Source organism: Cervus canadensis, chromosome 4 (assembly GCF_019320065.1).
Source record: "Cervus canadensis isolate Bull #8, Minnesota chromosome 4, ASM1932006v1, whole genome shotgun sequence".
NCBI classification, from domain to species: domain Eukaryota; kingdom Metazoa; phylum Chordata; class Mammalia; order Artiodactyla; family Cervidae; genus Cervus; species Cervus canadensis.
In genome coordinates this window covers 46442182-46469576 of record NC_057389.1, presented here as the reverse complement: position 1 = coordinate 46469576, position 27395 = coordinate 46442182, and the positions used below count along the sequence as shown (strand labels likewise).

Below are 27395 nucleotides of genomic sequence, written 5' to 3'. Positions count from 1 at the left end.
GACTTTATGGATCTTTGTCGGCAAAGTGATGTCTCTGCTTTTGAATATGCTGTCTAGGTTTGTCATAGCTTTTCTTCCAAGCAGCAAGTGTCTTTTAGTTTTGTGGCTGCAGTCACCATCCGCAATGATTTTGGAGCCCAAGAAAACAAAATCCGTCACTGTTTCCACTTTTTCCCTATCTATTTGCCATGAAGTAATGGGACTGAATGGGGCTTAATTTCCTTCAGCAGTATTTTATAGATCTTGGTGTACAGAGGTTTCGCATCTTTCATCAGAATTAACCCAGACTATTGCATGTTTTTGGTGCTTTTGTAAGTGCAGTTTCTAATTGTTCCCAGTCACAAATTTTCAAATAATAAACCAACCCTCTATTCCTGGGATAAACCCTACTTGGTCATGATGTACTATTCTTTTTAATATATTGCTGAATTTTATTTGCTAAAATTTTATTTAGCATTTTTACATCTATGTTCATGAAGAATTTTGTTCTGCAGCTTTATTTTCTTGCAATGTCTTTGCCTAGCTTTGGTTCACATAGTGTTTTAAACCAGCTTTTAAAAACTGATAAATCACAAGTATATCATAGGCATTTTAATGTTGTATTTTGCAATGTTTGGAGGGCATCACAGCATTTTATTTTGGATGAATCATAGTTTAACCTAATGTTGGATATTTGTTTCCAACTCTTTACTGTTATAAACAATGCATTAGAGACTTCCCTGGTGGTCCAGTGGTTAAGAGTAAGCCTGCTAATGCAGGGGATATGGGTTCAATCCCTGGTCCAGGAAGATTCCACATGCCATGGGGCAACTAAAGCCATGTGCCACAAATACTGAGCCTGCACTCTGGAAAACGTGAGCTGCAACTGCTGAGTCTGCATGCCACAACTACAGAAGCCCATGTGCCTTTAGAGCCTGTGCTCTGCAATGAGAGAAGCCACTACAATGAGAAGCCTGCACACCACAACTAGAGAAAGCCCGTGTACAACAACAAAGACTTGGTGCTGTTAAAAATAAAATAATAAAATTAAAATTAAAAAAATTAAAAAAAATGCATACATTTTTGAAAACATAAAAGATTCTTAAGATAAACCCCTGGAAGTGAAATTAGTGGGTCAGAGGGCTATGCATTTTAAGACATATATTGTAAAACTTCCCTCCAGAAAAGTCATAAAAATGTGTTCTGCCATCTTCAGAATATAAGATTGTCTGTTTTTCCAAACCCTTACCAAAAGTAAGTATTATTTTTAAAAGGTCAGTAGTCCTTGTACATGATGAAATCCTTTCTGTCACACAAACTGCTCAGGCTCTTTAGCCTAAATCAGCTCTAAGTGGTCTTAAGATATGTGAGAAGGTAGGATGGGTTGGGGAGGGAGAGGGGTCAGAGAGAGAGAGGAAGATGAAAAGAAAGAGAGAGCTGATATCCTTCTAAGTAGGAAAGTCATTTGTAACGAAAGATTGCTAAGAAATGTTTTTATCCCTTAATTTACTTTTGGGATCCCGTATCTCCAGGGCAACAGGGTAACTTGCTGATGGAAAGCCCTTCAATTTTCACACATGTGGTTAAAGGATAAGTCCATTTCTTTTTTTTTTTTTTCTTTCAGAATGTCAGAGCTGGAAGAGCCCTTAATAGCCAATCAGTCTAATCCTTCATTTCAAAGAATGTGAAAATGAGATGGAGAGGGGGAGAAACTTGCTCAAGATCCCACAGGAAATCAGTGGCAGAGCCAATGGCTAGACAAAATTACTACTAAGTTCTATTTTTGTTCTGTGACTCTTCACTTAGAACCATATCTAGAAACCATAGAAACTCGTCTTCACCCAACATACTTTTCTAAACCTGATACTTCAAGGGCAGGATAGAGAGAATAACTGCTTTCGCATTTATATTTATGCTTGGTCTGTTTCAAGGATGTGGGCAAATGGCATCCTTTTTCCCATTAAATGAGGCAGATAATACGAGTGGTTGAATGTGGTTTTGGTTCACAGGTACAAAAGGCCTCCAGAGAAATCTGAAATCCAGAAAAGACATAGCCTGAAAGGTACCAGTACTGACTTGTATCATCTACATTTCTCTTGGAAAGATAAAGAAGCCACTAATTAATATAGAGATGCTGGGGTTTGATGAATGTATATAACATCCACAACAGAAGTCAAACTGGGAATGGGAATATGGGAGAACTATCAGAATAAAAATAGATAATTATGCATAAACACCTGTGGAGTTGGCTACGGAATGGTTGATGGGTTGGGTCAATTCATAGAGGGCTTGGTATGTTCCAAATACACACCCCAAAAGGCCCAGGATGCTGATCATGATGTCCTTCACAATGGTGATACAGTTCATGTCTTCAGGGTAAAAGGTGATGAGCTCCAGGAAGGGAGGGATGATGAGGGCCAGGGCACTGCTGCTCACGGAGCCCACCAGGGAGATGACCAGGTCCAGGCGGGGGATGAGGATGGCTGAGACACCTGTGGGGGGAGAAGAGGTTTAGAATCATGGAATGTTCCTTCAGGAAGGGAGCCCAGAAACAAACCATTTGTTTGGAGCCTTACAATTCCCAGACACCTGAGACACCATCTGGAGAGGTGGGAAAGGAGCTCATTGTGAACTTAAGCAGCAGATCAAGCACTGTGGCTCTGGACTTCCACATCTGTTTTAACACCAATATACATGTTCTCCTTTCATGCTTTATCTATTGAGTTTTTCCACATATAATATTTATTGATAAGGATTCTCTATCACCCATCTGTAATGATCTTCTCATTGCAGAGTTGGGGAAGTCTAGAACTCTAGAGGGAATGGGTCATGCCCAAGGTCGCATACAGCTGAGATGAGAATCCAATGATATGCCCAACATAAGGCCCTTTCTACCCTACTAGGCTGCCTCTAATGTATGTGAAAGAACTTGGTACACTGTGTTTGATAAATGCTTGACCCATACTCAGACGCCGCATCTACAGTCAAGTTGTACTGATTGACAGTTACTGTCTAGAAGCAAGGATGGATAAGCAATAAGAGATGGCTCTGCTGCTGTCAGGATCTCAACCACTGGTTTTCCTACTCTTAGAAGGAACCTGATAATAAAGGAAGACATGGAACATGCAGACAGCATTAGGTGGCTCACTCACTTTCTTTTTTCTTCCCATTAACACTCTTAGATTTCCATATTTTATAAATACAATGAACATGTATCATGGATTTTCGGGGGGGTGTCCAATTTTGATAATATTTGAATGAACAAATATATATATTAATAATTTATGCAATTTAACTTTACACAGCCATACGATTTTCCTATGAATAAATTAAGAAAAACCTCTTATGGAAAGCACTCAGACTAGCTTACTGGCTCTTGAAGAAAACAACACCTCTTTTTGAAGCTGCTATAGCACATCTAACCAAAGAACGAGACAGACTCATAGACTCTTACAGTTGAGAATCCATCACCTCTCATGGGATGATCCTCATCCACAGCGCCACTTCATTAGACATTTAATAAATTACTTACTGGAGGAGGAACAGAGAAAAGTCAGTGTCTGTTCTTTAGAAGAGCTCATGCAGATAGTGCAGAGAGAAGACATGCTCACATAAAGCTATTATGCAATGTGGAGTGAAGGAGTGCTCTAGAAGGGTCAGATCTGGTCATGCTAACCCATTGCTCAGGGCCTTTCCATGGCTCACCACTGCCTGATCTCCTTAGCACAAGGTCCCTTATGACTTGGATCTGCTTTGTGTCTTATCCTCCCCCATGCTTTCAGTTCTCTAAAGAAGCCATATGTAAGTACTGGCCTCCAATCTTTGCATACCCTGCTCCCTATATGTGGTACATTCTCTACTCCTCCCTGACTCTTAATTATCTTTAGGTCTTAATATTACGCCAGTGGAGAGGACTTCCTGACCTGGTTCAGGCTAAGTTATAGGACCTTCTCAGGTGCTCTCAGATCAGCCTCCTCTTACAGTCTTAACTAGCATCTGGTACATCACTGTGCACCATCTTCACGTTCACCACAACGTGCTATAATTATTTCCCTGCATATATTTCCCACTCAGATTCTAAGCAGGAACCATGTCTTTTCCATGATTCATTATTGTATCCCTAGCACCTAGGACAATGTCAGGCACATAGTAGGTAATTATGATTGCTGAATGAGTGAAGGATAACTGAACTGACAGATGAGTAAGCGAGGAAGAAGAGGTCTTTCAGTGCAGAACAGAAGCAGCACATGTCTTGAAAGTCAGCTGTCTCCAGTGATGCTCGGTCCCTGATATCAAGTGGCCTGAACTACTCAGTGCTCCTCTTCAGTGGACACCTTTCCTCCTAGGAATGACCTCAATACAATACACTTACAGGTTCCTGATGTCTTGGTACAGACTGGGAATCTTGTGTAACACCTTTAAGCCAAGCAGCTGTGCTGTTTCTGCTTCTAGAACTCCAGTTACAGGGAGCATCGCATCTGGCAGTGTACTGTTCTGTTGGTCTGCTCCAAGCCTTACTTTCTTATGACCATGAACTGAGACGGGATTCCCTCAACTGTAAACACACAGTCCTGGACACTTTAAGATGAAATTTACTCTCTCTCTTGCACAATAATCCTACAGTTGTTTGAGATACAGATACAGAATTTACCCAAGTCTTTGTTTCTCCAGGCAAAACCTCCCTAGTTCTTTCCTTCATTCCTCACAGGCCACCATTTTAAATTTTCTTAGAGAAAGCATTTCCCAGCCCTATTCACAATGTTTCCCAAACGTCTACAATGGCACCTGATATAAAATGAATGAGGAAATGAATGAATGAATGAACAGAAGGGAGAAAGGGAGGGATGGGGGAAGGGAGGAGAAAATGACTTACAAGAATTTAACAAATCAGCCCTTTGAGGTTCTTCCTATAATTAAACACCACCTTAAGAGGACTTCACATTAATTTTTGATAGGAAGGAATATGGCACAGTGGAAACACACAGATTTTGGTGCCACACAACCTGCATCCAAATCTCAACTCTGTCACTTAGCAGCTACATGATGTGAGCATGTTACTTCATTTCCTGGGTCACAGTTCCTTCAGCTGGTAATATTACATAGTTAGGCTGTCCTGAGTATTACATAATCTCAGTGTTGTGCCTGACATATAGGAGGCATATAGGAATGAATAAATGATACTTTTTTCTCTCACAAACTAGCTAATGTATTCTATGTGTAGATAGTAGAGATTACTGTAACATTTACTCTGTGACAGTTCTGTTAATCTATTTTTCAGCTGGAAACTTGAGGCTCAGGGAGGGAAAATATGTTGCTTGGCTGGTGGCCGAGCCAGCAATAGTGGGGTAGCGGTCAGTGTGACTCCAAGCCACAGCTTTGGGCAGAGAGCCCTTTTGTCCTACTCACAGGTCAGACAGACCAAGGCTGTGCGGACAGACAGGTCTGCAAACAGCGCCCAGCTCTCTGACACCTGGGAGATCACGAAGGGGATGATGATCTCAGCTGGGACGTGGAACTGGAGGGCATAGGTGAAGAAGATGCCAATGGAGTACATCAGCTTGACTGACTGGTACAACCTGTAGAGAGAGAGGGACACCACATGAAATTCGATGTGGCTCCAGGGCAGGGCCATGCAGGATTTGCTCACTGCTTGGAAGCTGGGACTTGTTAAGTTATATCACTAACTAACTTCCACTGACTCAGCCTGACTTGCCATTAGAGCCACTTGGGAAGTTTATTAAAAGTGCACATTCTTGGAGATTCTCGTTTAATAGGCTTGTAGCTCAGGAATCTGTGCCTTTTTTTTCTTCTTCTTTTTTTTTAAAGGTATAGCTGCATAGAGTAAAGTTCACAGTACAAAGATCATATTCCCTCCCACCTTTGATTCCCAGTCTCCAGTTCCTCCCTCCACAGGCAACTCCTCTAACAATTTTCTTGAAGCCCCTCCAGAAATACCATAGACACAAACTTATACAGAATGTAAGTACACATACAGAAGCATCCTTTACGTACCACTGATTGGTTTTCGTTCATTAAATATTTCTTAGATATTGTTCCCCTTCAGTATACGTAGATCTGGTTCTTCTATTTAATAGCTGCTGAGATTCCAATTGCATGGATATACTATAACTTGTTTAATTTTAAAGACATTTTTATTGGAGTATAGTTGATTTACAATGGTTTTAGTTTCAGGTATATAGTAAAGTGGATCAGGTAAATATATATACACATATCCCCTCTTTCATTTTAGATTCTTTTCCCATATAGGCCATTACAGAGTACTGAATTGAGTTCTCTGTGCTATAAAGCAGGTTCTTACTAGCTATCTATTTTTATAATTTTTAACTGCTCCCCAATTAATAGACATTTAGCTTATTCCTAGTCTTCTATCAGTAAACAATGCAGCAAAGAATATGCTTGTACAAATACCTATGCACATATAGTATACAACCCCAGATGTAAAAATGCTGGGTAAAAGTATATGTGATTTAACATTTTGACAGCTCTCATAAAAGGGAACCCTCACACACTGTTGTAAATTAGTGCAGCTACTGTGGAAAGCAGTATACCAGTTCCTTAAAAAACTAAAAACAGAACTACCATATGACTCAGTAATTCCACTCCTGGGTATGTAACTGAAAAAAATTAAAACTCTGATTCAAAAAGATACACGCACTCCTATGTTTGTGTGACAGTTGCTCAGGTGTGTCCAACTCTTTGCAACCCCATGGACTATACAGGTCAGAATACTGGAGTGGGTAGCCTTTCCCTTCCCAAACCAGGGATCGAACCCAGGTCTCCTGCATTGCTGGCAGATTCTTTACCAGCTGAGCCACAAGGGAAACCCCTACGTTTATCACAGCATTATTTACAACTGCCGAGATATGGAAGCACCAGACGAAAAAATAAAGAAGACGTGGTATATGTATATAATGGAATGCTGTGCTGTGCTTAGCTGCTCAGTCGTGTCTGACTCTTTGTGACCCCATGGGCTGTAGCCTGTCAGGCACCTCTGTCCATGGGATTCTCCAGGCAAGATTATTGGAGTGGGTTGCCACGCTCTCCTCCAGTGGATCTTCCCAAAACAGGTATTGAATCCACGTCTCCTGCACTGCAGGTGGATCTGAGCCACCAGGGAAGCCCAACTATACTGGAGTGGGTAGCCTATCTGTTCTCCAGGCGATCTTCTGACCCAGAAGTCTATCCAGGGCCTCCTGCATTGCAGGTGGATTCTTTACTAGCTGAGCTACCAGGGAAGCCCATAATGGAATGCTACTCAGCCATAAAGAAGAATGAGATTTTGCCATTTGCAACAGTGTGGATGGACTTAAGAGGGTATTATGCTAAAGTGAAATAAGTTAGACAGATAAAGACAAATACTGTATAGCATCACTTATATGTGGAATCTAAAAAATAAACTAGTGAATATAACAAAAAAGAAGCACATTCACAGATACAGAGAACCAACTAGTGGTTACCAGTGAGGAAAAGGGTGGAGGGAAGGGCAAGATAAGAGTAGGAAACTAGCAGGTACAAACTACTATGTAGAAAATAAGTGAGCTACAGAATATATGGTACAACACAGGGAATATAGCCAATATGATATAATAATATAAATGGAACATAACATTTATTAATAAAAATTGTGAGTCACTATGTCATACACTGGAAACTTATGTAACATTGTACATCAACTATACCTCAATAAAAAGAAATAAAAAGTAAAATTTTGATAGCTCTTGACATATCGCCCATTTGTTGTCTGAGCACAGTGGAGTGCGTGCTACCCTCCATCCTTGGAAAAACACAGTGTGTGAACACACGCTGGTTTGTGCCATTGTGTTTTGTAAAACTGACATTTCTATTATTAGGAGAGAGACAGAGCAGCTTTTCAAATATATAAATTGCCATTTTTGTTCTAATTTGCCTGTGAACTACTTGTTCACACCCATTTCTTCTTGGTCTTTTGCTTATTCCTTCTTTAAGGCTCTCCTGGAGAATCTCATCACCAGCCAGGCTCAGAGAAGGTGTGAGGTCATTATGGCACCTGATGCCCATTTTTTCCAGCTGATGTCCCAGAAGGAAAGTGCCCTGCCCAAGGTAGCAGCAACCCAAACTGCCCAGAATAAGAACAGCATATTAAGTTGATATCTTACTGGTATAAAATAAGTCACAATTTCAAGGAAATTCCACATTAAATATCTCATCCAGTCATTACCACAACACAGTGAAACGGGTAGGATTGGTGATATTTTTCTCATTTTACAGCTGTGGCTTCATGGGAAATGAACACCCTCCGCCCCCACCCCCAACATTCTACTGACTTCCAAAAGACCAAGGCTGTGGGGGAGACTAACAATGATAATAGTTAATACTCAGTGAGCACGTACTGCATACCAGACACTTTTCTAAGCATTTTATGTATTTGAAGCCAATCTGCCCTCACAGTCACTCCCTAAGAGACAGTGTGGCAGTCATTTGTGCTGCTCAGCTGCTCTCTAAATACCTCCGAGTCTTCCAGACATGTGGCAGAATTTCACTTCCATGTCCTCTGGAGTGAGTCATGGTCACTTGCTGTGACTGATGAAGTATGAACAGAAGAGACAGGTCACTTCCCAGAGAAATTTTAGGGCCTTCATGGTGAAGGGTGTGATTCAGTGTGCTCTTTGCCATGGCAACCAACGAAGTTTTAGCGAGTGGCTGGCTGATCAGTCTAGGTCTTGGAAGTGGTGATGGTGCAGAGCTGAGCCCCAGCCATCCCATAATGGACGTGTAGCATGAGCATACAATTAAACATTTGTGTGTGTCCAGCCATTGAGATTCTGGAGTGGCTTATTCTGTTTATTACCAGAGCATAACCTATCCTGACTGATATAAATAGGCAAGAGTATTATCCTTATTTTACTGAGGATGGAAATGAGGTCTGCAAGATTAGGTAGCTTGTCCAAGGTCACATGAGAACCAGGATCAAATCCCATTGCTCAGATGTAGAATCTGTGCTCTTAAGGACTTGGTTCTACTGACAGCTTAGTCATTCTGCACCTACTACTGTCAGAATAAGGACAATGGCTAATATTCAATGAATGCCATATGCCAGTGCCCCAAATGTTTCCTGGATGATTGAATGAATGAGTAAATGAATGAATGATTAATGCAAGAACTTCAGTCAAAGTTCCAAGTGGGGCACAGCAATGGCAGTCTAGGCCTATTTCTGGAACTGGGGACCTGAGTAGTTGTCCATACACAGGACCCTCAATCATTACTTCAGAGTTATACTTTTTGTTGTTTCTGTTTCTGTTCCCTAAGCCCTCCCAGATCATTCCTGTTTGAAAGCCTTTGAACCACAGAGTCAGACAGAATTCAGTTTCAACTTCTCATGAACAACATGAACTGGGAAAGTTACTTACAGCCTTTTCACATATCAACTTCCTCATCTAATTCAATGGAGTTGATAATAATAATGCTAACCCATAGGGCTATTGAGAGAATTAAATGAGATGATACACAATGCCTGGATTATTAAATGTACCTGTTATTATAATACAGATACTAGCAATCAATATTTTGTTGTTGATAATGACTCAGGGATGCCCCATTCTGCTGCTGTGGCTCAGACTCTGTGACTCCCCTCCTCTTCCCCCCAGCCCCAGATGGGCAGGGACGTACCAGCAATTGGGCAAGTTGAGGGTGATGCTGGCCTGGGTGTTCGAGCCAAACTTCATGTAGCCCAGTGTCCCCAGGCAGATGTAGAGGACGATGACAAGGGACATCCCCCAGTACAGAACAAAGGAAAACTGCTGTGGATGCTTCATCTGGTTTTTGAGAGGTAGAACCTGGAGGTGAAAGGAGGTTAAGAAAGAAAAGGTAGAAGGAGAGAAAGCAGGTTTCCTCTCAAGGACAGACACCCTTCTCCAGGTGGCCCAGAGTCAGGAAGGGTCCACATGCCCTTTCATCTCTTCCCACATTTTCTATAACCAAGAGTGCCCCATCTTCAAGGCTTGGTGTGGTGTACAGAGCAGGTGGCATCCTGCAAATGGGGACTGACTTTCCCTTCTGCCACGAGATTATATTCTGCATTTTTCATAAGTACTACTATTTAGAAACCTGGAACAAAGACTGGCTTCCATACAGAGAACTGGGGACTCTCAAATCCCACACCCATCTTACCATGCCGACGCCTTCAAATGTGAAGATGGCTGTACCGAAGAACAGTAAGAAGGTCTTCCAGCTTGCCATCAATGGTAGGTTCCTGGGATCTGGAATCTCCTGAAAGGAAGAAGAAGGGCATTGGTTTTTCCAAGGCATAGAAGTCACCCCAAATCTGGTAGAGAGTTAGGCTTGCCTGACGTCAACAGGGACAGTATTAGAAGCATCCATGAGAGATCTACAGCTGAGTCAGCCTTCTCAACTTTTAAAAAAGTTACTTCTTTTACACATGGCATACAATTTACCATTTTAAACATCTTGAGTGTACAATTCAGTGGCATTAAGAACATTCACATTGTTGTACAATCATCACCAATTCCACCTCCAGAACATTATCATCATTCCCAGCTGAAACTGTGCACCCATTAAATAATAACTCCCTATTACCCAGCCCCCCTGGAAATGCCTATTTGACTTTCTGTCTCTATAAATTTGATTGTTCTAGGTACCTCATATAAGTGAACTCATATTATATTTCTCTTTTTGGGATTGACTTATTTCACTAAGCATATTGTCCTCAAGGTTCATCCATGTTGTAACATGGATCAGAATTTTATTCCTTTCCAAGGAATACATTATATATGTTTAATTTTGATTTTCCACATCTTTACATGGAAAATGGAACCCAGGGAGGAGAAGGAATTGCCCAAGGCCACTCTACCGGTCAGTGGCACAGCCCAGATATGAATTCAGGTCTTGTGTTTTCCAGTTCTCTAACACCTCTTTCCCATCACTTTTCTCAGAGCTGTGAAGTATTGGCACAGCAGCTACCACCGATCTAGAAGGAATGATTATTTTATTAAGATTCCTGTGGGCAGAATAATGTCCACATCATAATCCCTGGAACCTTGAGTATGTTACATTACTTGGCAAGGGAGAATTACGTTTCTAGACTGAATTAAGGTAGCTAATCAGCTAAATTTAGTAGGAGATTACCCTGGATTATCTGGGTGGGTTTGGTGTAATCACAAGGGTCTTTTAAAGTGGAAGAGGGAATCAGGAGAGAGAACTAGAGAGATGGCAGCATGAGAAAGACACGGCCTGACATTGCTGGCTTTGAAGAGGGAAGTGGGCCATGAGCCAAGGCCTGAGGGCGGCTTCTAGAAGCTGGAAAAGGCAAAGAAACAGATTCTCCCCACAAGCTTCCAGAAAGAAATGCAGCCCTGCCCAGTGAGACCTCAAGAATTCTGAGATAATTCTGTGTTGTTTTAAGTTACTAGATTTGTGGTCATTTGTCACAGCAGCAGCAGAAAACTAATACAACCCCAGAGGCTTTCAAAGAAATGAAACTGTAATAGGGAATTTCAGGGCCTATACTGATAGCAAAGCATGGGCTTTGTGAGGCAAAATGACTGTATTTAGGGGAAAATTACTGTTCATCAGTTTCCTTGTCTGTGAACTGGGGATTAAGTAGCACTACTTCCATAACAGCATCATTGTGAAGATTTATTGAGTTAATCAACATAAAGAAATTGGCATAAAGCAAATTGAATTCCTTTATCATCCATATATCAACCTATCACTATTACAACTTTTGTTGGTTACTTGACTGAGGTTTATCTCCCCAAGTGATTGTAGCCTCCATGAGAGCAGACAGCTTGTCAGTTTTACTTATCACTGAATCCCCTGTCCCCTGTACATTGCTTGGATCACAGAAGGTATCAATAACTATTTGTTGAAAGACCTATTGCTATCTAATGTGACAACGAAAATGATGATGACGGTGAGAAGCTTTTATAGCCTTTGGGGCAGAAGAGTTCACAGACATCACTTGAGCAGGAGGTCACTTTTCTCACTCTCATCTGCCCATGAGTGTCTCAGAAGCCCTGGACCTTGATCCTTCTGCAGTGGTTTTGGGCACAGACCTGCATGATATACTGAAAGATTAGAGCCATGCTCCCCAGGGTGGTGATGTTGGCCAGCGTGGAGAAGATGGACAGCACCCTGAGGTTCTGGATAAACACCAGCAGGATCAGGAAGGGCAGAATCGTCAGCATGTAGAAGCGAATGTCCACATTGGGGGTCAGCACCAGGATCTTCCTGGGTTCGCAGGTTTTGGAGGTCACGTGGACTTCTTCCACCATCTGATGTGAAGCACAATGAGAGGCAGTATAATTATAGCTGCTACATTAACAAAGGAAACCCAGTTAAGTTTCAATTTCAGATAATTAACAGATAACTTTTTAGTAAAAGTATGTCCCAAATATTATACAAAGACACACTTGTAGTAAAAAACAAATTGCTGCTTATCTGAAATTTCAACTTAATTGGGTTTCCTATACTTTTGTCACATTTGGTAATCCTAAACTGTAGTACCCACGATTGTGATAACCAGAAACCCTTAGAATTATCAAATCTCAAGGCTGAAGCATCATTCTGTCATCTAGCCCAACCTCTTCTTATGTACCAAATAGTTTTCTTTCATATATCCAGAGAATAGGAATTGATTACACAGGAGTATCTTCTTCAACTTTAGATAGTCCTAAAAGTTAGAAAGCTAAGAATTTGAGCAAAATCTGTCTGCTTGAATATTCTATCCATAATGCTTGTCATAGTTTTGACTATTTGAACGCACAGAAACAAGTATACTGCTTCTATTTCATGAAGCCAAGAAAGTATGCTATGATTGACTTGTAATGCCTGTTAGGAATGCAATGAGGGCAAGATTGCAACTTATTTGCTTTAGTTATCTTCTACATGACAACCTTGAGACACCTAAAGAAAATCTCATCAACTCTTCCAGGCTAAAAATTCTCAATTATTTCTGATTGGACATGACTGTAAGCCAACCTGGCTGCATTCCTCAGATGTTGCTTTGGCTTCCCTATGATCTGTTTAAAGAGTGATTCCCAGGACAGAAAGAACTCCCAACTGAAGCCTGATTAGGGAGTAGAAATAAAGCCTCTCCTACCATGATCCAAAAACTTTACTTTTGCTAATGCAACCCTAGCAGCAAGAGGTCTGCTTTCCCCCACTCTGCCCAGAAGAGGCCTCTTTACCTGTTGTAAATTGTCTGCCATAAACATAAAATAAACACTGCAAAAGCCCAGCTGGGTGATGATTAATAAGAAGCTGACAGTGTACCTGAGAAAGAAAAGAAGAGGCAGACAGAAGGAGAAATGAATTATTTTTAATGCATTTATTTTTATTTTTTGAGACAAATATTTCTTTTGTTATTATTTTTACTATTTACCCATTTTTTAACTTTCAAGTTTAAATTTCAAGTCCACAGTAAAAGTTGAAAGACTAGTATAATTAACATCATATATCCTTTCACTAGATATACTGATTGGTAACTTTTAGGTCTAACTGCATTATGCATAGATGGAAGAATGTGTTCATCCATACACACACACACACACACACACACACACACATGCATGCATTTTTTCAGAACTACTTTAAAATTAACTGCAGATGTTATAACATGTCAACCTTAAAGACTGTAATACCTTCCTTAGGACTATGATATCCAACTTCAATATTCTCAAATATATAGTCTATGTTTTACTTTATTCATTTTTACTTCTTTTTTTGGCTGTGCTATTGGGCTTGTGGGATCTTAGTTCCCTGACTAGGGACTGAACCTGGGTCCTCAGGAGTGAAAGCTCTGAATCCTAACCACCAGACTGCCAGGGAATTTCCAAATATTTTAAATAACCCAATTCTCTCCAAAATATATTTTATAGCTGTTTTTAAAATTTCTTTGATTCAGGATCTAATTATATTTAATATGTTGCATTTGCCTATTTTTCTTTAGTCTTTTTTTTCAGGTAGAGCAGCCCTATACATGTCTACCCTTTTTGTTTCCCATGACATTGGCTTTTTGGGAAGAGTCTAGGCCATCTGTCTTGTAGAATGTCCCACAGGGTGGACTTACATGACTGCTTCCTCGTGATTCAGAAAAGCAAGCCTACCACATAGGTGAAACTTTGTACTTATATTTCATCATATTGGGAGGCACAGGATGTCCTGTGGTTCTACTGTGATGTGAATTCTAGGCCTCTCCATTATAAGTACACATTTCCTGCTTTGCAACCTGTAGGTAAAACTTTGAGATGGCATGAATAGCCTGTCTTCCTCAAGCCAAAGGTTTTAACATTCACTGATAATCTTTGCTGAATCAATTATTTCATTGGTTGGTTGCAAGGTGTTCTGTCATTTTATCTAAGTTTATTAGCTAGCATCTAAGAAAGATGCATTCTCTTCCTCTTTTTTTATCACAATAAATTCACATTAATTATTCTTTATTTAATATGTTACATTCTGCTATTGTCATTATTCTTCTGGATTCTTAAATTGTCCTGAATTTGGAGATGTATTTATTTACTTTTTTGTGATAACATTTTGAGAGTTCTACATTAAAAAAATTTTTTTAATTGGAGGATAATTGCTTAACAATGTTGTGTTGGTTTCTGATGTGTAACATCATGAATCAACCGTAAGTATACACATATCTCCTCCCTCTTAAGCCTCCCTCACACCATTTTTTTTTTTCAAAAGAACAAAAATATGTTCCTTTACTTAGGTTTTAATGTTTAGATTCATGTTTTTCAAGACTGGGTTGTAGTAACCAATGCATCAGAATCATCTGAGGTTGGTGATTCCTGCCTCTTGTATGAGCCTACTGAGTCAGAAGCTTGGCAGTGTCATGTGAGACTTTAGAAGGGAGATTTTTTTCCTCTTTATAATGAAGATTTTTAAACATACAAGAAAGCAATGATAATAATTCAATGACTCTTCATGAGCTCATCCCAGCTTCAACAATTAACTTTTAGGCAATCCTCTTCCATCAATTCCTTCACCCCCACTGCACACAAGCTTCTTTTGTTGGAGTATTTGAAGTTAAGGGGAAAAAAATAAGCAAGGTGAAGGGGAATATAGTAAATTAAAGTATTTGAAGTATTCCACCTGTAAATAATTCAGTATGCAGTTCTAATGGACAAGAATTTAAATAAAATATAAACATCATGCCCTTAACCACCCCTTACAAAATTAACAATAATTTCTTTCTTTTTAAAAATATTTACTCATTTATTTGGCTGCACCTGGTCTTAGCTGCAGCATGAGGGATCTTTGATCTTAGTCGCAGCATGTGGGAACTAGATCCCACATCTGATCTAGGGATCGAACTGACCAGGGATCGAACCTGGATCCCCTGAATGGGAAGTGTGGAGCCTAAGCTACTGGACCACTAGTGAAGTCCCACAATAATTTCTTATATCATTTAATATTCCACCATAGTCAAATTTTTCCAATTTTTTTCAAAAATATCTATTTCAGAGTTGGTTTCTAAACAAGTCTCTATGTTCCATTTTGTTATTAAGTTTCAAGTTTTTTAATCTGCTATATTCCCCTTGCCTTGTTTATTTTTTTCTCTTGCAATTTTAATTTTTTTGGTTGGTGTTGAAGATACCAGAAAATTTCCTTGTAGTGTGTTTAACTTTCTAGATTCAGTTGATAAATTCATAATGTCATTTACCTTGTTCTTCTCTCTCCTATATTTCCTATAAGCTGATATTAGATCTAGTGGTTTGATAAGATTGAGGTTCTTCCTTTCTGTTTTGGGCAAGGGTATTTCAGAGGTGGCTCTCTGTACTCCCTATTGAATCCTATTATAAGACACCTTATGTCTGGTTGTCCAATGTCCAAACATGAGATGACTAGAAGGGGTCAGGTGATGCCTGTGTATTCTTCCTTTATCATTTTCCAATGACCTTTCACAATGAGGATTGTTGCTTACATGGAATAGATAGTTTTTAATCAAACTCCCCAGGTATCTCTTAGCACACTAAAGATGACAAATTTTTGGTTTAAATAAAATAGTTTCCTAATTCTTTCTCAGTTACTGGCATTCTTTCTCATTGCTCCAGAGAAATGGCATAGTGTAGTGGGTGAGAGCTGAATGTTCTAGATTTCAGTCTGTGCTCTGCCATTAGATTCCTGGCTAACTTAAACCACTTATGGCTCTATCTGGTCTTCATTTTCTTCCATTTGAATAGACATAGATACACTGATCTTCAAGGTGACTTCTTGCCTGAAAGTTTTATTCAGGGTGTCATCAGAAGCTGATAACTTAGTGAGAAAGGATGGACAATTGTGAGATCTCTGTTATTACTGCCCTGTGCCTCTCCCATCGGACAATCAGAGTGATTCCTGACATTCTCAAGAGAGGAGTTGCAGGCGGGAACTTGGCAGGTGAGGGACTGACTACTCCTTGAGGGCTCTGTTGGGAAAGGCTAACATGTTAGGTACTTGCTTGAAACTCTGCTTCTCTATTATCTGTGTCTTTGACCCTAGACATGTTATTCTATCTCTGTGAGCCTTGGTCACCATATTTCTTCCCAATAAAGATGCACCACCTACCTCACAAGGTCACTGAAATGATCAGAGGCGATCAGATACAGGAAAGCATTTTGTATACCATAGTGTTTTTATCCAATGAGTGAACAAGCTAAATTGTAATGTTCACTATTAGGAGGAGGATTAAATAGAACCACAGGATCCATCTATGTGGATGGAGAACATTGTGATCCTTACAAAACAAGGAAGTCAATTTGTATGTCCCAATGTGGAAAGAAATTAGAGACATAATGTTAGATGAAAGAGCAAATTTCCAATAAATATTCCAATTAATATACAAGAAAATACAAAATATATATTTCCACTTGCACACACATATCCTGTTCATGCAGAGAGAAAGTCTGGAGGAATATTTACTAACTAGATATCAGTGCCTTCATTTTATTTATTTATTTTTGGCCACACTGCACAGCTTGTGGGATCTTACTTCCTTGACCAGGGATTGAACCTGGGCCCTTGGCAGTGAGAGCCCAGAGTCCTAACCACTGAACCTCCAGGGAAGTCCCAGAGATTACTTCTTGAACGAAGAGTGGGATGGGGGATGGAGCTATCAGAGGAGATTCTCTATATTGGTCAATAGTTTTCAATAAAAACATATTCATTTAAAACTCTTGTTACTCAGGTGGTGCGGTGGTAAAGACTCCACCTGACAATTCAGGAGACAAAAGAGACATAGGTTCAATCCCTGGGTTGGGAAGATCCCCTGGAGAAGGAGATGGCAACACATTCCAGTATTCTTACTTTTTTTTTTGGTTTAGTATGGTTTATTAAGCTGGGCCTTAGTACAGATGCTGGGGCTTGCCCATGGTGCTCTTAATGTACAAGGGCCTGACGTTCTGCCAATTTTTCTTGAGCAATGACACCAGGAAGTTGACAGCTAAGGGGATATTGTACACAAGCTCATCATCTGTCATCTTCACATGGCCAACAGCCACTGCCAGACACAGCACCTTCTTCATCTGGAACTTGATCGTGGACTTTACTTCATCAACTTTGGCCACCATGTTCTCATTGTGGGTCAGCAAGGAAGGGAACTTGCCAGCCTTGTTCAGGTCTGGGCCCAGGATTCGGGGGATCTGCTTGATCAGAGACTCTGAAGCCAAAAAGGCATCATACTTCTTGGCCAGCTTCTTGACCAGTTTCTTATTCTTGTTGAGTTTCTTCAGCGCCTCAGTGTCCATGTGGGGGATATCCACAGCCTTGGCCTCATCACAATGCTACTGGTCCCCCAAGAGACACATGGAGAACTTGAGGCGGGGAGTGGACTTAAGCCTGACGGTGCCTGAGAAGCGTTTGTCCTTCTAAGGGTCATAGTACTTCAGGCTGATCTGAAGCTCCACAGTCTCCAAAAACTTCCTGTGCTTTCGCTGGTTCCCGTGCAGGACTTCCCACACCGCCTCATAGAGGGTGTCGCGGGAGACTTTGCTGCTCATGGTTCCCTACACCGCGATAACCGGAAAAGAGCACATTCCAGTATTCTTGCCGGGGAAATCCCCTAGACAGAGGAGCCTGGTGGGCTACAGTCCACAGGGTCAAAAAGAAGCTGGACACAACTGAGCACGCACACGCAATGTACTAGCAGTAAAGGAAGAACAGGTGAGCATTATTATGGCTGCTGTTGCTATTATTACTACTATTCCTATGATATCTGGGCTTCCCTTGTGGCTCAGCTGGTAAAGAATCTGCCTGCAATGCCGGAGACCTGGGTTCGATCCCTGGGCTGGGAACATCCCCTGGAGAAGGGAAAGGTTACCCACTCTAGTATTCTGGCCTGGAGAATTCCATGGACTGTATAGTCCATGGGGTTGCAAAGAGTCGGAAACGACTGAGTGACTTTCATTCATTCATTCATTTGTGATGTCTAGGACTACTACCTTCCCCACACTGAGTGTGTCCTCAGCCAGGCATTTGGGCAGGTTTCGAGGCTGTACATCATGGCTTCTCCATAGTTCACAAAAGTCTTCTGCAGCCTAAAGAACAGACAAACAATGCATACCTTAATTTTTTTAAAGTACAATTTATTCCCAAAGGGAGTAATTACTATATGTTCATGTATTAATATGGAACATTTTGGTAATTTTCTAGCAATGGTATCATTGAGTTATTTTATAATGGTACACTTTTAAAAGTTTTAGAATTCTGCCTCTTATTTTTTGTAGTTGTCTTTATTAACACTAATTTTTAAGTGGAGAGTATTATTATTATTATTTAGGTGGATAGTAGCTTGGAATTGATTAGGTCAGCAAACAAGGACAGTGAGGATATGGAAGCTGTGAGGTGTGCAGAACTAGTCAGCGGGAGGGGGAGAGAGGGGAATGAGGTGTAAGTATGGCCAAGAGAGTGGTTCGACCTTTTCTGAACTGACATTCCCTTCTTCACTTCTGAGGGTGCTGGAACATTTAAGATGCTTGCCCTGGACCAGATCCCATGCAAAGGTGATCTTTAGCCTCCTGCCCAGCACCCCTGTCAGATGTGACACCCCAGTTCTAGCCCATCCCTCTACCCCCATCCCTCCTTCGCCAGGTGGCCCTTCCTAAGAGAGGCGGAGGCCCTCTGGAGCACTGCTGACAAAGCAAGTGGAAGCAAGTTGCCTAAGTCCCTGGAGTTAATTGCATGACTGAGGGGAGTAACTTGGACAGAGAAAGAGACCCAGACTTGTCAGGAAACCAGTGTTTAAGTAAAAACACGTCCCCCTCAGATGGCCAGGAGACCTTGAGCAAGTCCCTTTATGCTTCGGGGCTTCAGTTTTTTTCTTCACATGCAGTCTGGGTTTTGGGGAGAAGACAGTGAGAGATGGATCTGGTGATGCACTGGGAACATGGCACGATGCTGCTGTTTTTATTATTATTCTATGTGCTGGGCATTTGAAATACAGATGAGGTTACATTGCATAGGACTGGTAAGTATATTAGGCTGAGGATTGCAAATTCAAAAGCAATGGGGACCAGAAAGGTATCAGTATTGTGGTGAGAACGACTGGGTGTGAGACAAAATAGGGAATCGTGGAGACAGAGGTCAAGGCTCTGGTACATGTCCTGTTCCAGAGGGGTTGATTAGGATGTGGCCCTAGCTGAATGATACAGGAATGAAGCCACAGAGGTAGCAGAATGTCTAACTGGCAAGAAGGTGCAGATTTTTTTTTTAATGTGAAATCCCCAGGTTTTTAAATGTTGGCTAAACACAAAAAGCCAAAGAAAACTGTAGAAGTCCTCCATAATATATCTAGAAGCTAATATGAGTCTGTAACCCTATATTAGGAAAAGAAAAAACAAATCAACAAAAACGAAAGTCAGGGAAAGATTATAATAAACGACATATATTTAAAGGCTGTATGGTGGTAAAATGGTCCCAGCAGGCTTGAGGGAAGAAAAAGATTTGCAGATAGGTTAAGGAGTAGAGTCAGACAGGTCTTGGAATACCAGCTCTGCCACTTCCTAGCTGTCTGACATTCAGCAAGGCATTTAACTCTCCCAAGCCTCAGTTTACTCATGTGTAAAATGGGAATAATGGAGCCTACTATAAAATTTTACTGTAAGGAATAAATAAAAGAAGGCTTGCAAAGCTCTTGCCATGTACCTGGAACAATGTAATTGTGCAATAAATTTAATTGCTAAATGAGTAAATGCTCTTAACAGTGTTTCATGAGCTGGAAAGTACTACACAAGTTAGGTGTGACTGATACATACTCCAGATACACCTATTTGGGTTATGATAATTTGACTTTATGAGGAGCTTCATTTAACATCTCTACTTTGACTCACAAGGCCTTTCGGCACAATTATGAGGACATATTTAGATTTGCCTGCCTTGGGAGCAGCTGAGTCCTGTGGAGAGAAAATCTCCAGGCTGTGGCTGTAAGGAATTGCTAATTACTGTGAGTTGCTAGTTGATACATACGAAATTCTCAGCATTGTTTGCTTTCACTGCATTTGCCTTTTTTTCTGGAATTTTGTTTTACATTAAAGTTTTAAATATGTAAACGTTGTGTTATATATATGCTTTATTAGAGATTGAAATCACTGTGAATTATTCATCTCATTGCTAACTATGTTTTTTTTTTTTTTTTACTATTACTAAATTGTCCCATAAAGGACTTACTTGGAATAAATTTCCCTTTCAAGGTGCGTGTATTGGAGCTGGGGGAAGACCAGGAGGTGGAAGGTGGAGAGATTAAAAGGAAGTTATCTCGAATACACATGGGTGTGTATAGAGCAAATTTGCATTTCTTATTACTTCTGATCTTTCTAGGAAAGGATATTTGGGCTCACAGGAGCTTGGCAAAGTGCTCCAACTAGTCAGCAGCAGAGCTGTGCCTGGAACTTGGAGTTTCCAGTAGGATTTTAATCACTCCCTTCACCGCCTCAGAGCAGCAGGGGTGGTGGCCCAGAGAAGTGGCCAGCTAGTTGGGAATTGGGTCAGTGATCCAGGGAAACTTAGCACACCCTCAAATGGAACGTGGTGCCATTTGGTGATAGAGATGATAGAGATAAAGAAGCAGAACTCTCACCTCTGACTTAGGTGTTGAGCACAATTCAGCAGGATGACCATGCAATGCACGGTGAGGATCCCGATGGCCAGCAGGCTGAAAGGACCGACCTGGAGGGGAATGGAGATGTGGGCACCGTGAGCCAAAAACGGATGCTCCCATACCTGTCCCTCTCTCTGCTGAGGTGCTGGGGTCCCTCTTATAACAGAGATTTGGGGATGAGAACCCAAGATGACAGCCCCTGCCTGAATGTCCTTGTACCCCGACATGCTCTGGCTTGAATGCTCTTCTTAGCATCACTGCAAAGTGACTGTCCAACCTGTGCTAGAATACTTCTGATAACAAAGAGCTCATTACCTCCCAGACAGCCCATGCCTTTCCTCATCTGCCTTTAGTTCCACTTGAGAACCCTCATTCCTTTTCATATCCCAGCCCTTACCTCCTCCAAGATGCTTGAAGACCAAGGTTCCTCTTAAGGATTAGTTTTCTTTCCAGTATGGGGTTATCAAAAGAGGCACTATTGACATTTTGGGCCAGCTGATGTTTCTGTTGCAGGGGGCTGCCCTGTACGTTGTGGTTTATTTAGCAACATCCCTGGCCTCTACTCACTGGATTTCAGAAGCACTCCCTCTCTCTCCACCCTAATTTGTGACAACCAAGACTGGCTCTAGACATTGTAAATGTCTTAGGGTATATTAGTCACTCAGTTGGGTCCAGCTCTGTGCAACCTCATGGACTGTAACTTGCCAGGTTCCTCTGTCCACGGGATTCTCCAGGCAAGAACACTAGATTGGGTTGCCATTCCCTTCTCCAGGAGATCTTCCTGACCCAGGGATCGAACCTGTGTCTCCTGCATAGTTTTCAAAGTATTTATATTTATTTATTTATTTAGCTGCTCCAGGTCATAGTTGCAGCATACAAACTCTCAGTTGCAGCATGTGGGATCTAGTTTCCCAAACAGGATCAAACCTGGGCCCCCTGCATTGGGAGTGCACAGTCTTAGCCAATGGACCACCAGGGAAGTCCTTCCATTTTATTTTTTTAACTAAAAATTGTATGTACTTAAAGTGAACAACATGATTTGATACACATACACACAGAAATGATTACTAGAATCAAGCTAATGAACAAGTCTTCTCCTCACATGGTCTCCATTTTTTAAATATGTGATGAAATTATAAAGTGGGGCTTCCCTGGTGGCCCAGACACACAAGATTAAAAAGTAGGGCTCATTATTATTATATTTTGGCCATGCTGCGTTGGGATCTTAGTTCCCTGACCAGGGATCAAACCTGTGCCCCCTACAGTGTGGAAGCATAGAGTCTTTACCACTGGACCACCAGGGAAGTCCAAGCAGGCCTCATTATTAATCATTATCTCCCAAGTGTGATCACAGGGCAGAGAGCAAAGACGGACTCTCTCACCCTCTTTGTGCTGGACACCTGTGCCTTTATAGATGCGACCTATGCTAACAGTTATCATGAAGAAACAAATGAGAGATGAAGAGCACCACTAGAGTTCACCAGAATGTAGCCTTCATACAGCAGAAGACTGTTTTTTGGTCTTGTACACATCTATATTCCCAGAGCTTAAGAATAATAGATGCTCAACATATATTTCTCAAATGAATCATGATTAGAGGTTCTGATGGGACTTGGAGGATAAAGAAATCACCTAATAACTCTTAGGAAGCAAAAATCAAAGGATAAAGGAGTTGTCTTAAAAAGCAAAGACTGCACCCGCAAAGAAAGCCTGGTTGAGGGCCATGTGCTAATAATGTTCTTCAAAAGTTCTAGAATGCTGAGAACTCTAAAGGGGGAAACATCCCATCTCTGTTGGAACTGATACAGATTGGAAGTCATGTCAGAAGCCAGGGTCTCAATGTGCCTTTTTTAGACACGAGGGCCATTTATAGGCTTGGCGAGAAGGAGAAATTTGCTTCAACTAAATTGAAGTCATCTATCTATTCAATTCTGTAGAACAAACTGGAACTTTCAGCGTGCCAGTATCTACAGTAGGTACTGTGTAAAGGAGGGTGTAAAGATGAATCAGAGAGTTCCTGCCTTCAGAGATTTCAGGTAAGTGAGGAAGGTGGGAATGTAAAAAAATGAGCATGTTCCATCTTTGTAAGTGCTGTAAGAATTCCAGGTTAGATAGCTGTAAGTTCTAGAAAAACACAAGGTGAAGGAATTTTAAGAGGAGACGGAGGAAGGGGATTTCAGAGGACTTCAGAAAGGGAAATCAAGAATTGGGATTTTTAAAATTTTACAGAGGAGGGGGATTTCAAAAGACGGAAATAAGGGAGATGGGAACAGCATAAGATAGAGGACAGAGGTGGGAGGGCACAGGAAGTGTCATGGGATTGGTGGAGCCTTTGTCACTCTCATCTTCCAAAATTACTTTCTCACAATCAAATGGATGGAAACAGCAGTTACACATTGAAATGCCTGGAGGTGCCAGGCTGCTGCTATCAATGAATGAAATGGCAAGGATATAATCCTAGGGAGTTGGGAGAACTGTGGCAAAGTAGATTCTGAATTAGTATGTGAGTTATGGTGAGTGTTCAAGAATAGTGGTGGGGAGGGGGAACTGGATGAAGGTGGTCAAAAGTAACAAACTTCCAAATATGAGATAAATAGGTACTGGGGATGTAATGTACAACATGACAACTGTAGTAAACACTGCTATATGGTATATTTGAAAGATGCAAAGAGAGTAGATCCTAAAAGTTCTCATCACAAGGAAAAACAATACCTATTTCTATAATCATATGAGGAGATAGATATTAACTAAACTTATTGTGGTAATCATTTTACAGTATACACAGTATGTGTGGTAAGTCACTTCAGTCGTGTCAGACTCTGTGTGACCCTGGGGACAACCATAGAGCCAGCCAGGCTCCTCTGTCCATGGGATTTTCCTGGCAAGAATACTGGAGTGGGTGGCCATGCCCCCCTCCAGGATACACAGTATACCTTAAATTAATATAGAGGTGGTTGTCAATTATATCTCAATAAAATTGGGGAAAATATGGCCTGTCCCCTCCAGGCATGTTCCATTTAGCTCCAGGTTGGCTCCAGAGGATTGATGCCAACAGGTTCATTTCCCATTGCAAAGAGTGCTCCCAAATTGCCCACTGATAAACAATGCTAAGGCTGTAGGAGCCTGGCAGCCCTTTCCCTTAAATGGGGAGACGTGGTTCCCATCCCACAGGTCCATCTTACCAATAAGCCGGCATTTTTCATGGCCAGAGGAAGTCCCAGGAGCCCTGTGCCAATGTTGCATTTCAGTAAGTGAATCAAGGTTTGCATCATCCTGTAGGGGGAGCACAGGGCAACAAAAGGGTATGTTAGTGGAAGAAAATGTGACCCAGCGCTCGGGCCTCTTTCAGTCTCTCCAGCACCCTCTGGTGGAGGGATGGACAAAATCAGATGAAATGGACTCTCCGTTTTACTCTCAGTTCCCAGGATCTGTTCCGCAACCTCTGAGCCAGAGCTGGTGCTATAGTTCAGGTGACTCACCAAGCATGTACCACACTGTGCTGTGTTGTGCTGTGCTTAGCCCCTCAGTTGTGTCCGACTCTTTGTGACCCCATGGACTGCAGCCCACCCGGCTCCTCTGTCCATGGGATTTCCCAGGCAAGAACACTGGAGTGGGCTGCCATTCCCTTCTCCAGGGGATCTTCCCAACCCAAGGATTGAACCTGCATCTCTTGGGTCTCCTGTATTGGCAGGTGGATTCTTTACCACTAGCGCCACCTGGAAGGCCCCTCCAAACCCTTGTTATCATACTTTATTTAAATAATCACTTATTGCATTTGAACTATCAATATCACAACCAGATCTGAAGTCAAGATCTGGCTTCAATAAAATTATCACGCATACCTGTGTTATTATCTCATTAGGAAAAATTCCTGGAATGGTATTATTGATCAAAGAACTTATTTATTCATAGTTACTTATACTTAAAAAATCCTAAGTAACACAGTATGAAGTTAAAAAGGTAAAACAAAAGAAGAACCAAAAAAACCTTATATAGTGAACATAAATGTCTCTTCTATCTGCCGCTCAGTCTCCCAATTCTCTTAGCCAAATACTTGTATGTTTTATATAAATATGTTAGGATTTGACATACATTACAGCATTGCCATCCAGAAAGCTATCAATTTAATTCTTCCCAAAACAACATGAAAGTGGGCATTTCCTGACATCCTTATCAACACTGGGTATTGTCATTTACAATCTCTTTATGCCATGGATATTATCTGATCTGATTACTAAATAATAGTCTAACTGGCAATAAAGCCCTAAGGAAAAGAGCCATGTGTCTGAGTTTATGGCAGTAAAAGTAGGGACATAGTGCTAGGAGGTGAACTTTTATCTTCTGGATGGGTTTGTATGAGGAAGGAAGGGGGCAGTGGGGAGAGACAGAAGAAGGGAGAGAGAATATGAATAATAGCAGTTGTCGAAGGAGTGGAAAGCAGCCAGACTGAGATAGAAACTGCTGAAGAAAGAGCAGCCTGGTATAGAAAACTGTTCCTGGAAGCAAGAAGTTCACGTTGGGGATGACTACCTATGTTTTTTGCAAAACCTGTGAAAAAGTTTGACACGGGTAAAACTTTTTAGATTCTAAAGGTTTCATCTTTAATCCATGTGTCTCCTGTTCAGTAGGGTTAAATGTGGCCCAGTGCCGTGAAGGCAGCAGTGCCTGACCTCAGATGGGGAAGGGCAGTGTGGCCACTTACGACAATCCATTGGCTTCCTCTCCAAGATGGATACTCTCTGAAGTGACACCATTACTCTCCGAGAGTGACTTGGCCCCGTCATCCAAGGACTTGGGCTTGCTGCTGTTGTCCTTTGCAAGTAATGAGATCTTCAACATGGTGGGTGGGTGATGATGGCTGAGGGTTAAGGCCTGTAACAGCCTTGAACCAGTCTCCCATGGATTTTTCTCCAGAGAAACCAAGGCTGCAGGCCTGAGAAGCTGGCTCCCAATTCCTGAGCTGGTCCGGGTCCTGGTGACAGGGGGAAGCTGATGTTGATTACAGGCCTTGCCTGGCTTTGGGGACTTACGAGAGTCTCATCTCAGGATGGTCCTCAGTGCCCCTTGTGACTGCCTGGTCACACACCAGGATTTGCCTGGACTTTCAGCTGCTTCCAGTTCAGCCCTTAGTGCTTTAGAGCAAAGTGAACCGTGTGGCTGGGAGGAAGAAGACACCATTGGACTGGAGGTCCTGGTGCCCGGATGTGGGGCCAGGCTCAGGACTTGTCTCTCTTTGGTAAGGGGGAAATCAGAGCTACCTCACAATGGAGGCCGCCCAGCCAACAAGGTGCTGCTCAATTGCAAGATGCAGGTGTGGCCCTACAGAGGGTCCTATCACCTTCCCTGTGTGGGGATGGAGTGGCTCTGTTTTTAAATTGATGTATAGTTGATTTACAATATTATATTAGTTTTAGGTGTACAACACAGTGATACAAAAGTTCTATAGATTATCCTCTAACTAAAGTTACTATAAAGTATTGGCTATATTCCCAGGGCTGTACAATATGTCCTTGTAGCTTATTTTATACATAGTAGTTTGTACCTCTTAGTCCCCTACCCCATATTGTCCTTCCTCCTCTCACCACTGATATCCATTAGTTTGTTCTCTGTATCTTTGAATCAGTTTCCTCAGAGCTTGTTATATTCATTCCTTTGTTTCATCTTTTAGATTTCACATATAAGAGATAACACACAGTATTTGTTTTTCTCTGTCTGACACTGCACCTTATAAGCATAATAACCTACAGGTTCATCCATGCTGTTGCATGACTAATAATCATTTTTTTTTAATAAACCTTTTTTTATGACTAATAATCCATTGTGTGTATGACTAATAATCCACATTTTCTTTGTCCATTCATCTGTTGATGTACACTTAAGTTGCTTCCATATCTTGGCAATTGTAAACAATGCTGCTGTGAATATTGGGGTGCATGTATCCTCTCAAATTAGTGTTTTGTTTTCTTTGGATATATACTCAGGAGTAGAACTGCTGAATCATATGGTAGTTTTTTTTTTAGTTTTTTGAGGAACCTCCATACTGTCTTCTATAGTGGCTGCAACAGTTTTACATTCCCACCAACAGTATACAAGGGTTCCCTCTTCTCCACATTGTCCCAACATTTGTTTGGCAGTCTTTTTGATGATAGCCATTCTGACAGGTGTGAGGTGATATATCTCATTGTGGTTTTGATCTGTGTTTGATGATTAGTGATGTTGAACATATTTTCATGTGCCACTGGCCATCTGTATGTCTTCTTTGGAAAAGAAATGCATTTTTAATGGTTATTAATTTTTGCCTTTAAATATTTAACTCTTA

At 41.3% G+C, this 27395-nt stretch overlaps 1 protein-coding gene and 1 pseudogene across 1 annotated transcript; both read right to left on the bottom strand.

The window, feature by feature from the left end:
* Window positions 1–901: 901 nt before the first annotated feature.
* On the bottom strand, window positions 902–26285 carry SLC36A3 (solute carrier family 36 member 3). The gene is made up of 10 exons (XM_043464920.1): window positions 25779–26285; window positions 24259–24349; window positions 21056–21144; window positions 18423–18518; window positions 13185–13269; window positions 12051–12269; window positions 10147–10245; window positions 9646–9812; window positions 5386–5555; window positions 902–2471 (listed from the first exon to the last, which is right to left on the bottom strand). The coding sequence occupies exons 1-10, from the start codon at window positions 25913–25915 to the stop codon at window positions 2203–2205; spliced, it is 1422 nt and encodes a 473-aa protein (XP_043320855.1). The 5' UTR covers window positions 25916–26285; the 3' UTR covers window positions 902–2202.
* On the bottom strand, window positions 17290–18029 carry LOC122439680 (annotated as a pseudogene).
* Window positions 26286–27395: the final 1110 nt, after the last annotated feature.

Excerpts from the sequence above, each read along its gene's own strand:
- SLC36A3 (XM_043464920.1), bottom strand. The coding sequence starts at position 25,915 with ATGTTGAAGATCTCATTACTTGCAAAGGACAACAGCAGCAAGCCCAAG. Across the intron at positions 18,519-21,055 it reads GCTCAACACCTAAGTCAGAG|GCTGCAGAAGACTTTTGTGA; the intron begins GTGAGAGTTCTG and ends TCTGTTCTTTAG. Across the intron at positions 10,246-12,050 it reads TCTTTCAGTATATCATGCAG|GAGATTCCAGATCCCAGGAA; the intron begins GTCTGTGCCCAA and ends TCTTCCTTTCAG.